A 14,901-nucleotide genomic window follows, 5' to 3' on the forward strand; every position below is an offset into this window, starting at 1 on the left:
CATTTCCATTATGAGATTTATGGATTTACAATCTCCCTGCATATTGCTGTTCGTTATGTCTGTAGGAGACATGTGTCACCGCTTGAAGAGCCTCCGGACCTTGAGCAGAAAGAAGAACCTATTAAACTGACTGTGGATCGGTTGACACTGCTGGGCCGAATACGCTTAGCTAGAGTAATCGTCGAGTCGTTAAAAGTCCCTCCTGAGAGCAACCACACTACACCGAGCAAAAAAACTCAGCAAGGCAAACCACCCCGCCCTGCAGCACCTGTAAAACGGTAACAATATTAAATCATATAAAGATATAAGTGCTTCTTAGTAAAAACAAGTAAATAATGTGGGTACTAGCTTTCTTGCAACCACAGCACTGTGCAGGAAGGAGTAAAGTGTAAGCACCAAAAAACTTATGTTGCTCAGTTGCCTGTGCACAGTCTTACTTAATTGACAGGGATTCTTGAAAGTCCCAGTTCTGTAATCTCAAAACCTATCCAGTTCTGTAATCATATAGTAGGCAATCCTTCTTTATTTCCATTTTGTGTCCTTGGCAGTTACTCTGTTCACCCTCAACTTGATGTTGTTTAAAACACAGTATAAATGTGCTTTCACCACTAACCATCTTCAGAGGAACTGTCTTTTTCTCATATATACTATTGCATTTCCCCATTTAAATAAACCTTTCTTTCTTCTTACTTAATATATACCCTTCTTCTCAGTACACTATTCTCACCTCATGTAAGTTATCCTTCCAGTGAAAAAAGTAACGTGGTTAAACATGGTGTATTGTTTTTCATTTCTTAACAAAATAGTGGAATTTACCAAAATATAACCTAATTTTGAATGTTGTGCCTTGGCTTTTCCATTCCCTCATGTTACATTTTATGTGTGACTCGTTTCATGGATTCTTAATTTGCAACTGAATGGTAGAAAGTGCATGTGTAAAAGAGAAATACAAATATCTTTTTGTGGATGATAAATGGATTTCCTGCCTTGCCTACCCCTGCCTGATTCTGATGCAACTAGAAGTGAACAAAGGCCTTTGTAGCCAACTGTCAATAATGTATCAAGATTATAGGCTAATTAGTTAGAGACATTGTTACTGTAGAGACAAGTGTCCACTTTTTTGCGAGCAGCTATGGCATTCAACCTTTCCAGGTGACTTTCTGGCTTACTCTTCTCTCTACCTCCTAAACACTAGGACCACCCCCAAACAAACCTAATTGGACTGTATGTCTTTGAGCCGTTTGGGAGTGATCTGTGTGTATATTGCCCACCAGTAGAGCACAAAGCAGAGCAGATAGTGGCTACTCTTCCATCTAGAGTCAATGAGGTGACTGATTGTTGGAGGCAGCTGAGATTCTTGTGAGGAGCGCTGGCTATTTAGATACACCAAAGTGATGATCCCAGCAGATGGGAGGGCCAATGTAATTTCACGTTTTTTGGAGCATCCCCAGAGACCTCATCGCAGCTTGACTCGTGTCTGGTTTTCTGCCTGCAATATACAGTCACACCAATGCCCTGCCTAAACACAAAGAGTGACCAGCTCCAGTTCCGCTCTTTGGAAGTTGTGGATGCAGATCTAACCAGACATAAACTTAACTGCACTCAGGGTGCCTGACTTGTGTGAGGCCCAATCCACATCCAGAGGCTTTTTGTAGCCATCCTTCCCCTGCTTTGTTCCCTACAAAGGTCATTCTGGAAATCACTCCGGTCCCCTACTAAGTGAACCTGTCCTGCCTCCCTGAGAAACCACATTTTCTTGACCATTTGGCACCCACCCTGCTCCTCCTTTGTCACAGCCAAGATTTCTGCTACTTTGTTTGACTGGAGCTGAGATTTCAGGACCTGGATCTGAAACTTCATTGGCCGCTGCTTTGTGACACTGCTTCCAATTTGCATAGATAACTGGACTCTTTGATCCAGTAATTTGTATTCATGTATCTCTCACCACAATTGAAAGCACACACAGGAACCTCATGGGAGCTATCATGCTATGACCTTCCTGAATGACAACGCTGTAATGCCCATTTCATTTAGATGCAATGCTACTGGGTAAGGAGAAGGCCCAAAGCCCAGCTGAGCGAGTCCTTCATGGAGATCAATTTGTGCAAGTGATCCACCCAGGAGCCACAAGGACCTTGCAGACCTGCTGACTCAAAATAACTGAACACATTGCATAGCAATGGGTTGAGGACCTACAGGACAAAATACGAGGAATGAAAGCTGTTGAGCTTTCATCACCCTGACTTACCCATAGTGTTCCCTAACTTTGTAGGAACCCATATCATTTGTTTTAAAGATGAGAAGGCAGGTATGTTTCTGTATGACTGCATTAAGGGTATAGTTCATTGTTTGAGGCTAATGGTCCTGGTTCCTGAAGAATAGGAAACCTCTTCTTAGAAATTATGATTCCTGAGACAAATCGGAATGAGCCACAACTGAACATCACAGTGCCCCGGTAGAGGTGTATGACCCAACACATTAAGAAGGATAAGCCGAGCCAAAGCAGAGGCAGAGGTCTTGCCTGGCTGTAAGAGTCCATGCACAGCCCAAGTGTTCGGCATGTAAGTTGTGAGGTAAAGATCATATTAAATGTAATAACCTCTCTTCAAAATTCATAAAAGTGCGTTTCTCTAACATGCAGAAACGTTTCACCTTAGAACACCAGATCATATCACTGCATTGAGAGACATTTATTAAAAGTGACAGTTTTTGAAACATGAACTTAGAAGTGTTATGCATCCCACTGCCCTTACGACAATGCTGTTAGTGAATAAAGAGGCATGTCAGTTCAGGGATTCGGCAGGAATGGTAACCCTTTGAGAATTATTCCAGGATGAGGAACTGATCCCATTTTAGCACCTTGCCGAGCAGAGGAGCCTGCCCATGGGGGAATTCATTGTACATAGATGCCTTCTAGCGTGGGTGGAGCAACTGTGGGGAGTGACTGCCTCAGAGCCAGCAACTTACCCCTTGATACAAACACTTTACACAACGGGCAGTGGGCTGCGTCTGATCACCTAGCTTGCTAAGGCTCTCTTGCACATAAACCGGGATCCTGTAGAATCACTTACGTGGGTGCTAGAACACAACCTTGGTTGCAGATTAATTTGGAGGAGATGGAATAGAGTAACTGCCTACCCCTGTATGGCTTCAGTATACACAATTTAATGTGTTTCACAGAGCATACATTACACCTGCTACGTTGAGTAAAATGTACCTCAGTATGTCGCCCCTATTGCCATGCTCCTATGGCAGACATGATTCACATGTTCTGGAACTGCTCACTGGCCCGCACATTCTTGTCTGGGATCTGCTCGGCCATTGCAGACAGTACTGGCCATCAAGACCTGAACTGCATGGTCAGTTGCACACTGAATTGTACAAGTGCTATCAAGGAGAGGGCTCTATTAACTGTTTTATTGATCTTGCCTTCTTGATAGCCAGAAGGGCAGTCCCACTGCATTGGAAAGCCTCAGCATTGCCCACAGTGCAGTGCTGATTGAGCATGTTACTATGCTGAGCCTCGTTGGAATCTGTTGTGCTCCGCCGCACCGCCGCAAGGAAGCCAGTGGGCTGAGGTCATGCCAGATCACAGCAGACTGGGACAAACTGGCCATCACACTACAGGGAGATCCTGAATGGGAAGCTAGCCCCACCTGAATGAGACATAGGTGGTCATTGCAACCCTGGCGGTCGGTGTTAAAGCGGCGGTAAGACCGCCAACAGGCTGGCGGAAAAAAGAATTGAATCACGACCGTGGCGGAAACCGCCAACATAGACAGCCACTTTAACACTCCGACCGCCACGGCGGTACAAACAAACAGCATGGCGGTCACCGCCAACAGACAGGCGAAGGACAGTATCACAACCTACCAATCCGCCACCTTTTCCGGGGCGGATTCACCGCGAACAAAAACACGGCGGAAACAGGACTTCGAAGGGAAAACGCTCACCTCTACACACCCCACGCCTGTCACGGTTTTCAATGGGCTTACCGTCGAAGTTGAGAAGCGTAGGGGAACGGCCCCGGTTCCGGCAGGTTCTGCTCTGGCCGAGGTAGGGGCGACCCCTTCCGGTAGCCACAGTGCTGTTTGGCAAGAGCAAACCACTACAGTCCGTGCCCTCCAGAAGGAGTCCCAGAGGAATAACCCCAGTAGGGTAAAAAACCTCCACAGGAACTCCCTGAAACGAAAGGAGGACACCAAGGCGTTAGGACTGAAGATCAGGAAGACTGGAGAACAAGACAGGTCAGGAAACACTGGATTCGCAGGAAGAAATCAATCAGAGCGTGACTACCACCAAGGAGTGTTGCAACGCAATGAACCAGCAGTTGAATTCCCCTTATATACCCCTAGGCAGGAAGTAGGAAACAGGAAGTAGAAATACCACCATCTTGGATTGGAGAAAAGAATGCAATAGTGAATCAGGAACATGCACCTAAAAAAGAAAAAACAATGCATGCTGGGAAGAGAGGAAGTGCTCAGCATTCTGGGAAAGGAAAAGGCAGGTACAAAAATACCACCATGTGCAAGGGTTCGGCTTTTGACTGGAGACATGGTAAGTGGTGAGCAGATGTGTAAAGCAGAATGCAGAGATTAGATGTAAACGCGCATAATGCGCTACACGCGGTCAGGCCTGAAACCCACTCGGGGTCTCAAGCCCTGCTGCGTCTGCCTTTATGGCAGAACTTAAAGAAAGGGGCGCGGCGAGTGCCGCGACCCCTAATCAGGCTCCTTGTAACATCCGCGGCCTGCGCCCAAGCCGCGGCGTCCCCCGCGGCCTGCGCGCCAGCCTCGGTGTCCCCTGCGGCCCACGCGCCAGCCGCGGTATGTGTGGAATGCCGCGCTGCGGCGACCTGAGGCCGCGGCCGCCGCGGCATGACAGTATGCCCCCCCCCCGAGGCCCCAGGTTTGTGAGGGAAGAGTCGAAAAAAGCGACGGACCAAAAGAGGGGCATGAACTGAAGAGGCATCCTCCCAAGAACACTCACTCCTAGGGTATCCTTTCCAATGAATAAGATATTGGAGGCTCCCATGGAAAAACCGAGAGTCACAGATTTCCTGGACCTCGTACTCAGGCACATTATTAACCAACAGAGGAGGTGGACAGGGTAAGTGCCTATGAAAAGGATCAGGACGGTAAGGTTTCAGTTGAGAGACGTGAAATACAGGGTTGGATCTTCCACGTCCGGGGCAGGCGAAGACGCACAGACACTGGGTTGATCTTTTTGAGAATTAGGAAGGGACCATAAAAGCGAGGTTTGAATTTGTTCTGAGTGAGTCGGAGAGGTAAGAATCTAGAGGAGAGCCAGACCTTATCATGAACCCGATATGGAGGAGCCGCACAGCGTCTCCTATCTGCTATCTGTTTCATGCAGGACTTAGTGGCCACGAGGTTGGAATGGATAACTCGTTGTATACCCCGTAGCTGTCGAACATAGGAGGAGATGGCAGGAAGATCGGAATTGTCTCTCAGGGGAGTTGGAAAGGCCTTGGGATGGAAACCGTAGGAGCCATAGAAAGGAGAGACCTTCGAGGCACTGTGTAGGGAGTTGTTATAGGAGAATTCTGCAAGCGGTAAATAGGTAGCCCAATTACTCTGTGTAGCATTGCAGAAGCTACGTAAATACTGTTCGAGACCTTGATTGAGTCGTTCCGTCTGTCCGTTGGTTTGAGGGTGGAACCCGGATGATAAGGCCACCTTGATTCCCAAGGTCTTACAAAATTGATTCCAGAATCGGGAGATATATTGAGGACCCCTATCCGATATAATGACCTGAGGTAACCCATGAAGCCGAAAGATTTCTTGAGTAAAGATTTGACCCAATTCCTTTGCCGTTGGTAACTTTCTTAAGGCCGTGAAGTGAGCCATCTTGGTGAAGGAGTCCACAGTTACCATTATTACGTGGTTTCCCATTGAGGAAGGTAATGCGCACATAAAATCTGTGGAGATAGTGTGCCATGGGCCTGGGGGAACTGGTAATGGACGGAGTAATCCTACTGGTCTGGTACGGGGTGTCTTGGCTTGAGCACATATAGGACAAGATGATACATATGTCTCAGTATCAGCCTTGAGAGTTGGCCACCAGAAGGAGCGCAGCAAAAGTTCTTGGGTAGCTTTCATTCCTCAATGACCTGCGATAGGGGAATCATGGCACATATGTAAAGCTTCAGTTTGTACTACTTTAGTGGGTAAAAACAGGGCCTTGTCATGATAATAATAGCCATGATCTGTATGCAGTTGCGGACGCAACTTATTCAGCTCTGTTTCGTCTAGATGGGCATATTCGGACTTGACTTGGTCTAAAAAAGTCTGTGCTACCCCAATGATCTTGTCGTTGTCAAATAAGTTCTGAACAGTAGAATCGCTGCACTCAGGATAACGTCGGGACAAGGCATCCGCCAGGATGTTCTGGGAACCAGGGATGTAAGTGATATAGAAGTCATATTGGGTGAAAAAGAAAGCCCATCGAGCCTGCCGGCTATTTTGACACTGAAAGTTTCTTAAGCACTGTAGATTTCTGTGATCTGTCCGGGCTTCAAAAGGTTCCTTTGATCCCATCAAAAAGTGTCTCCATTCTGTGCACGCGGTTTTTAAGGCGAGTAATTCACGTTCTAACACGGAATAGTTCCGCTCGGAATCAGATAGAATGTGTGATAGGTAAAATACAGGGTGTTCTAAATCATCATCGTCTTGTCTTTGCAATAAGGCAGCTCCAATGGCCCTTTCTGAGGCGTCTGCGACAACAATGAATTGTTTGCTGGTGTCTGGGTGTCGTAGGATAGGGGCTTGAATAAAGGCTTTCTTTAATTCCTGAAAGGCTAACTCTGCGTCTTGTGTCCAACAAAAACCCTTCTTTAGATGTTCTTTTTTAAGGGTTTGAGTAATATAGCTGGTTCTTTGGGCAAAGTCTGCTATGAACTGTCGATAGAAGTTGGCTAGACCCAAAAAACACTGAGTCTCCTTGATGGAAGAAGGAGATGGCCAATTCAGTATAGCCTGCACCTTGTCTGAATCCATGGCGACTCCGGTTTGGTTTATGCAATATCCCAAGTATTTTACTTCCGTCTGATCAAATTAGCATTTTTCAGGTTTGCAGAATAAATGGTGTTGTCGGAGTCCCTCTAAGACTTGGCGAACATGCTTGGAATGTTCCTCTGGATGAACAGAATAGATTAGAATATCGTCAAGATACACTACCACTGTTTGTTGCAAAAGATCAGAAAAGATAGAATCCATGAACCTTTGAAAAATGGAAGGGGCATTAGTGAGCCCGAATGGCATTACTCTATATTCGTAGTGACCAAAAGGTGTTCTAAAGGCGGTCTTCCACTCATCACCTTCTCTTATTCTTAGAAGATGGTAGGCTCCTCGGAGATCCAGCTTGGTGAATTTCTTTGCTCCTCTGACGGCTTCTAAGATGTCTTTTATGAGGGGTAACGGATACCGATCTTTAATAGTGATCTTATTTAACCCTCTGAAATCGATACAAGGACGCAAGTCTTTAGTTTTCTTTGGTACAAAGAAAAGGGAGCCCCGGCGGGTGAAGATGAGGGAGTAATCAACCCGCTTTGTAGGTTCTCATCAAAGTACTCCTTCAGAATCTGTTTCTCCGGTTCTGTGAGAGAGTACATCCGCCCAAAAGGAACCACTGTATCTGGTTCTAAAGGAATGGCACAGTCGTATTCTCTGTGGGGGTGGCAGTTCAGGTTTTTCTGGCTTCTGGAATACATCGGCATATTCCTGATAATGCCTGGGAACTCCCTGTAGGACATTAATGGAGCATCCCACCTTAGGAGGTGCTGCTGAGAGACTTTTTGGGGACCAATAATCCCCGGCGTGATAGCAGTGGTGTTGGCAAAAGTGCGAGGACAAGGAAATGGTCTTTGTTTCCCAGTTGATGTAAGGATTGTGCCGTGTGAGCCATGGAATTCCCAGGATCATGACGTGGTGTGGTGATGAAATTAAATCAAACGAAAGATTTTCTTGGTGTTTTCCAAACTGTAGACAGAAGGTAGGGGTGGTATATTGTACAGGTCCAGAGGCCAAAAGTGATCCATCCACGGTGTGTACCTGTTCTGGTACTTCCTTAGGTATTTGTGCTATCTGTCGTTCTTTAGCCCAGGCTTCATCTAAATAGATGCCACTGGCTCCGCAGTCCAATAAGGCCAAGGTTCTTTCTTCCCGGCCATCAGTTAGATGAAGGATAACTGGTAAGAGAAAAAGAGCAGTACCTTCCTCCCTGGAAGAACAAATAGAAGGTATGTCACGATATCCCGTCCTCACCCTTCTTACTGAGGACGGGAGTTGGCGTTTCCCAAGGGCTTGGTTGGACGAATGGGGCAAGTGCGAATTAGGTGACCAGCTGCACCACAATATAGACTAAGCCCCTTCCTTCGTCGATGTTCTCTTTCACTGGCTGATAGAGGTCCTCGAGCCGTGTCAATCTGCATTGGTTCTTCCTCGGTACTCCCCTTAGGTTCAGAACGGACTTCCTCGGTACGATGAGGGAAGGAACGAGACGGTACTGGGTGAGATGGCAAACGACTCTTCTTTTTCTCCATTCTTCGTTCATTCAACCGATATTCTATCATCAGAGCCTGGTCCATTCATCCTTTAAGGTTCTCTATTCTAGCAGAGTGCACCAGTTCATCTTTAATGTCCTCTCTGAGACCTCTACAGAACAGTGTCACCAAGGTACGTTCCACCCAGGTTGTTTCTGCTGCTAATTGTCTGAAGCGGGTGATGTATTGTAATACATCTTGATTCCCTTGTTGGACTTCGCAAAGAGCTTCTTCTGCTGACGCCTCGAGTCCAGGGCGTTCAAACATCTGTTTAAAAGTAGTGATAAAGGTGGAATAATTAGATAGGCAGGGATCGTTTCTGGTTACTAGAGGAGTGGCCCAAGACAAGGCTGGCCCCGATAATGCACTAATCAAATACCCCACCTTGGTCTTGTCTTGTACAAATTGCGCGGGGCGAAAGGCAAAGTAAACCGTCAAGGCATCCAGGAATTCTTTTAATTTGTTAGGATCCCCGGAAAAACGAGGTGTAGTGGCAGCTACTGAGGGGACATCTGTGGTCCTGGATGCAAAGGCTTGTCGATAGACGGTATTTTCAGTACGTAACTGTTGGAGTTCTTGAGCCTGTTGTTGTATCGTCATAAGCAGGGTCTGGCTCGTAGGTTCCGTGTTTGCCACTGGATTATCCATGATACCGGACTGCAACTGGAGTTTTGGGCGTTGCAATCTGTCACGGTTTTCAATGGGCTTACCGTCGAAGTTGAGAAGCGTAGGGGACCGGCCCCGGTTCCGGCAGGTTCTGCTCAGGGCGAGGTAGGGGCGACCCCTTCCGGTAGCCACGGGTCTGTTTGGTAAGAGCAAACCACTACAGTCCGTGCCCTCCAGAAGGAGTCCCAGAGGAAAAACCCCAGTAGGGTAAAAAACCTCCACAGGAACTCCCTGAAACGAAAGGAGGACACCAAGGCGTTAGGGCTGAAGATCAGGAAGACTGGAGAACAAGACAGGTCAGGAAACACTGGATTCGCAGGAAGAAATCAATCAGAGCGTGACTACCACCAAGGAGTGTTGCAACGCAATGAACCAGCAGCTGAATTCCCCTTATATACCCCTAGGCAGGAAGTAGGAAACAGGAAGTAGAAATACCACCATCTTGGATTGGGGAAAAGAATGCAATAGTGAATCAGGAACATGCACCTAAAAAAGAAAAAACAATGCATGCTGGGAAGAGAGGAAGTGCTCAGCATTCTGGGAAAGGAAAAGGCAGGTACAAAAATACCACCATGTGCAAGGGTTCAGCTTTTGACTGGAGACATGGTAAGTGGTGAGCAGATGTGTAAAGCAGAATGCAGAGATTAGATGTAAACGCGCATAATGCGCTACACGCGGTCAGGCCTGAAACCCACTCGGGGTCTCAAGCCCTGCCGCGTCTGCCTTTATGGCAGAACTTAAAGAAAGGGGCGCGGCGAGTGCCGCGACCCCTAATCAGGCTCCTTGTAACATCCGCGGCCTGCGCCCAAGCCGCGGCGTCCCCCGCGGCCTGCGCGCCAGCCTCGGTGTCCCCCGCGGCCCGCGCGCCAGCCGCGGTATGTGTGGAATGCCGCGCCGCAGCGACCTGAGCCTGCGGCCGCGCCTCTTGCAGCGGCCGCCGCGGCATGACAACGCCGAATCGGGACGCCATGGAACACGAGCTCCAGATCCTGCCAGCCTTTATCTTCTTGCTCCTCTACCAGAAGCACGAACGCCGGTGGCGAAGACCACAGTGAGTACTGCACCTACGACACAAGGGAGGGGGGGGGAGGAAAAAACAGGGACACACACACACGCAACACCCCCACCCTCACCCACTACAACACACACACTAATTCACCATGATACATTACAGTTACACCCCCCAAGCCCCCCCGGAAGAATGCAAAGACAAAAGGAAATGAGTGTAACCATTGTAATATATTAAAATCCAGTACGCAAAAATATATATACACTATAAACAAATATATACACCAAAAATAGTAGTCCAGGTAGTGCTCCATTGAAGTCTGTGGAACACAGGGCCCACACGGCATGGGCGAGGCCCACACTCAATCCCCGAACATTATGGAGAGAACACTGAAGGGGCATCAGATAGCAATAAAACAGGCACCTCATGGGGAAGGGAAAGGGGGGCACCTCAGCCAGTTGAGTGCACAATGCCAAATCCACGAGGGGGCCACATGCCCACTGTTCAATCCTGGGGAGTGCAAAGCCACAGTCTCTCAAGTCTCTACAGTGGGTGGGTTGCCCACTGTTCCATCCTGGGGGGTGCAAAGCCACAGACTCAAGTCTCTACAGTGGGTGGGTTGCCCACTGTTCAATCCTGGGGAGTGCAAAGCCACATTGTCAAGTGGATAACAGTCTCCACTGGTTCTGGAGGGGGCCTTGTGCCCAGAGTGCTTCATCCTGCCAAGGACCAGAGGTAGTGGATGTATCTCTCCACTGGTTCTGGAGGGGGCCTTGTGCCCAGAGTGCTTCATCCTGCCAAGGACTGAGGTAGTGGATGCCTTACTCCACTGGTTCTGGAGGGGGCCTTGTGCCCAGAGTGCTTCATCCTGCCAAGGACTGAGGTAGTGGATGCCTTACTCCACTGGTTCTGGAGGGGGCCTTGTGCCCAGAGTGCTTCATCCTGCCAAGGACTGAGGTAGTGGATGCCTTACTCCACTGGTTCTGGACACTGGTTCTGGAGGAGGCCTTGTGCCCAGAGTGCTTCATCCTGCCAAGGACTGAGGTAGTGGATGCCTTACTCCACTGGTTCTGGAGGTGGCCTTGTGCCCAGAGTGCTTCATCCTGCTCGTGACAGACTCAGTAGCGTCAGTGCCCTTGGTGCTCATGGGCCAGCGGTGCTTGTTGCGGCAGTGTCCTTGGCAGCGGTGCTTGTGGCGGCAGTGTCCTGTTCAGCGGTGCTTGTGGCAGCGGGGTCCTTGGCAGTGACTCAGCTGCTGGCGGTTCTGTCTGGCCCAGCGGGGCTGGTGCTGGCGGTCCTTTATGGCCCAGCGGGGATGGTGCTGGCGGTCCTGTCCTGGGCAGCTGGGCTGGTGGTCCTGTCCTGGGCAGGTGCTGGCGGTGGCCTCCTGGGCAGCTGGGCTGGTGCTGGCGGTGGCCTCCTGGGCAGCAGGGCTGGTGCTGGCGGTGGCCTCCTGGGCAGCGGGGTTGATGGCGGTGGCCTCCTGGGCAGCAGGGCTGGTGCTGGCAGTGGCCTCCTGGGCAGGGCTGGTGCTGGCGGTGGCCTCCTGGGCAGCGGGTTGATGGCGGTGGCCTCCTGGGCAGCAGGGCTGGTGCTGGCGGTGGCCTCCTGGGCAGCGGGGATGATGGCGGTGGCCTCCTGGGCAGCGGGGATGATAACGGTCTTCTCCGCTGTGCTGCACTTCCCAGACTTGCTGAGTTTCTTGTGCCCCTTCCCCACCTTGGAAGGTGTCGCAGCTGACTCCACACTCTCACCTCTGGGAGCGGCTTTGGTGGCTGGAGTCTTCCCCCTCTCCCGCCGGGCACTGGCCAACTGTTGATGTTGGACAGGTGGGGGACTGTCCGTGCTGTGGCTCCGTGCCACACTGGCTGCCCTGCTGCCCGGTGCACTCCAGATTCTGGTGACTACAGGCACCACTGGTCCCGGAGATGTTGTGGCTGAGGTGCTAGGTTGGGACCTGGAGAGTCGGGCCCTAGGAGACTGATGGGGTGGGGGAGGTGAGGGAAAGAGGTCCAGGGTGGACAGGAAAGGTTTCTTGGGAACACTGGGACGGGTAGCTGGAGGGGGGTTGGGAGTGGAGGAAGAGGTTGTGGTTGTAGGAGGTGTTTGTTTGGTGACTTTGGGTGAAGGTGCATGCGCTGTAGGCTGTCGTGAGGTGGATGGCTGTTGGGTGGGTGTGTGGTTGCGTTTGTGTATCATGGGAGGTGGCGTCACAGACACACTGGGAGAGGACACAGGGGATGTGTGAATGGTAGTGGGGGTGGTGAGTGCACGTGAGCGGGGTGTGGTGGTGTGTGTGCTGGTGATGGAAGTAGTGGCTGTAGGTGTAGTGCATGCAGGTGTGAGTGTAGACGAGACTGGGAGGGAGGAGGGAGACGAGGAGGAGGGGGACACAGTGGAGGCAGTGGATGCTGGTGTGTGTGCATGTGTGTGATGCTTGCGTAAGTGCCTGTGGGATGTGTGGTGCTTTTGTTTGCCTGAGCTTCCCTTGTGTGTTGACGTGTGTGCATGCTGGTCTGAAGGTGTGCTTGGGATAGGCTGAGGTAGAGGGGATTGGGTCTGGGTGGAGGAAGTTGGAGGGGGGAGGCTAGAGACAGGGACAATGGCTGCCATCAGTGCTGAGGCCAGATTCTGAAAAGCTTGCTGAAGGGCCGCCTGACCAGAATGAATGCCCTCCAGGAATGCATTTGTTTGTTGCAACTGCCTTTCTACACCCTGCATGGCATTCAAAATGGTCGACTGCCTAACAGTGAGGGACCTGAGGAGGTCAATGGCCTCCTCACTGAGGGCAGCAAGGGTGACTGGGGCAGGGGCTGAGGTACCTGGGGCGAAGGTGATGCCACCCTCCTTGGTGAGCGGGCACGGGGCAAAGGCTGAGGGGCTGCTGGGAGGGCGGTGCTGGTAGGGGGGGTGGCGGCTGTACCTGTAGATGCTGGGTGCACAGATGTGGCCGCCACCACAAGGGAGCTCCCATCAGAGGATGAGTCCGTATCACTGGTGTCAGCTCCTGTCCCCGCCGTGGAGCTCCCCTCCCCTGGACAGTGAAGACGAGGAAGCAGAAGAAGAGGACATCGACAACAGGAACTCTGTGATCCTGCAATACTTCCAGTGAGACACAGTGAAGAATACAAACCTGCCTACTACATGTACTTTAACACTACTACCTCTACTGTCTGTCGTTTTCACCCAGTGTATGGTCACTGAGTTGTCACTTTCCCTTACGATTTCACAGATGTGGTGTCTCATTGGGTGACATCTGCTTTGTTTCCTCGTGGACTAGAGCTGTGTGACATAGGTATGTTGACATTACAATTGAAAGAGCATTTTGTCACTGTAATTGCTAATACACTATTTCGAAATCACAGACAGACTCCAGATTGTTTTGTGCTTTAAGGGTGTTTATTTCAGTGCTCAATATTGGAGGGCGTTGTAAAATGGTGAGGGTTGATGGTGGAGGAATGTCCATGGCAGAGTCCAGTCTATTAGTCTCACAGGTGCTTTGCCCAAATGGGCATAGGAAGTGACAAGGTGGGACAGAAGGATGACATTCAGGGTGGTCTCATTTCTTGGCAGGGGTCTTGGCATCATTCTCTGTCTTTGTCCTGGATCTCAGGGACCGTTTACAGTGTGGTTCTCCCTCTGCAGGGGGTGGGGTGCTGATGTGGTGGTCCTGTGGCGGTGCCTCCTGTCCACTAGCGCCGGCAGAGGTGGTGGGCAGTTCATCGTCCAGGCTAGTGTCAGGGGCCCCTTGTTGTGCCACAGTGTCCCTCCTGGTGTTGAGGACTTCCTTCAGCACCCCTACGATGGTGCCCAGGGTGGAATTGATGGATCTGAGTTCCTCCCTGAAGCCCAAATACTGTTCCTCCTGCAGGCGCTGGGTCTCCTGAAACTTGGCCAGTACCGTTGCCATCGTCTCCTGGGACTGGTGGTAGGCTCCCATGATGTTGGAGAGGGCCTCGTGGAGAGAGGGTTCCCTTGGCCTGTCTTCCCCCTGTCGCACAGCAGCCCTCCCAGTTCCCCTGTGTTCCTGGGCCTCCGTCCCCTGGACCGTGTGCCCACTGCCACTGCCCCCAGGTCCCTGTTGTTGTTGGGGTGGTGGGTTAGCCTGGGTTCCCTGTAGTGGTGGACACACTGCTGATTGACGTGTCCTGGGGACAGAGGAATGGGCCCGCAGGGTGGGTGCTGTGTTGGTGTTTCCAGAGGGGTGAAGCTCTGTGGTGGTCTGTGACTGTGTCAGGGGAACCGACTGTCCAGAGTTCCCAGATGGGCCGGGCTGGTCATCTAGATCCAGTTGGACAGAGCTGCTGTCATCACTGTGGGCCTCTTCTGTTGGTGGTGTGGACCCTCCTGTCCTGTGACGTTGGGTAGGGGTCCTGCAGGGGTATAAAAGGATGTTTATTACATCTGTGTGTGCCATGGTGTGCAATGGGTGGGTGACAGTGTACCCCAGTGCTTGCATTCCTGTGTGGGTCCTTGTGTGATGGTGGTTTAGGGAGGTATATGGGTATGTGCAGTGGCCATGCTTTGATGATGGGTGTCCATGCTTTGTTGTTGCATGCAGGGCTTGGTGTTGGGATGTGTGGTTTGTGACGTTGGGACATTTGTGAGGAGTTGGAGTGATGGGGGTGGGGGTATGTGATAGCATGCAAGTAGGGTGGGGGAT

General features: G+C 50.6%; 1 protein-coding gene across 1 annotated transcript in view; it reads left to right on the forward strand.

Moving 5' to 3' along the window:
• C2CD3 (C2 domain containing 3 centriole elongation regulator) overlaps nucleotides 1–14,901 on the forward strand; it is a 348,142-nt gene that overhangs the window by 50,058 nt on the left and 283,183 nt on the right. The window contains exon 10 of the mRNA XM_069203824.1: nucleotides 66–278. Within this exon, the coding sequence (XP_069059925.1) occupies nucleotides 66–278 (213 nt within the window). The remainder of the gene's footprint in view (nucleotides 1–65; nucleotides 279–14,901) is intronic.

Source organism: Pleurodeles waltl, chromosome 8, assembly GCF_031143425.1.
Source record: "Pleurodeles waltl isolate 20211129_DDA chromosome 8, aPleWal1.hap1.20221129, whole genome shotgun sequence".
Classification (NCBI taxonomy): domain Eukaryota; kingdom Metazoa; phylum Chordata; class Amphibia; order Caudata; family Salamandridae; genus Pleurodeles; species Pleurodeles waltl.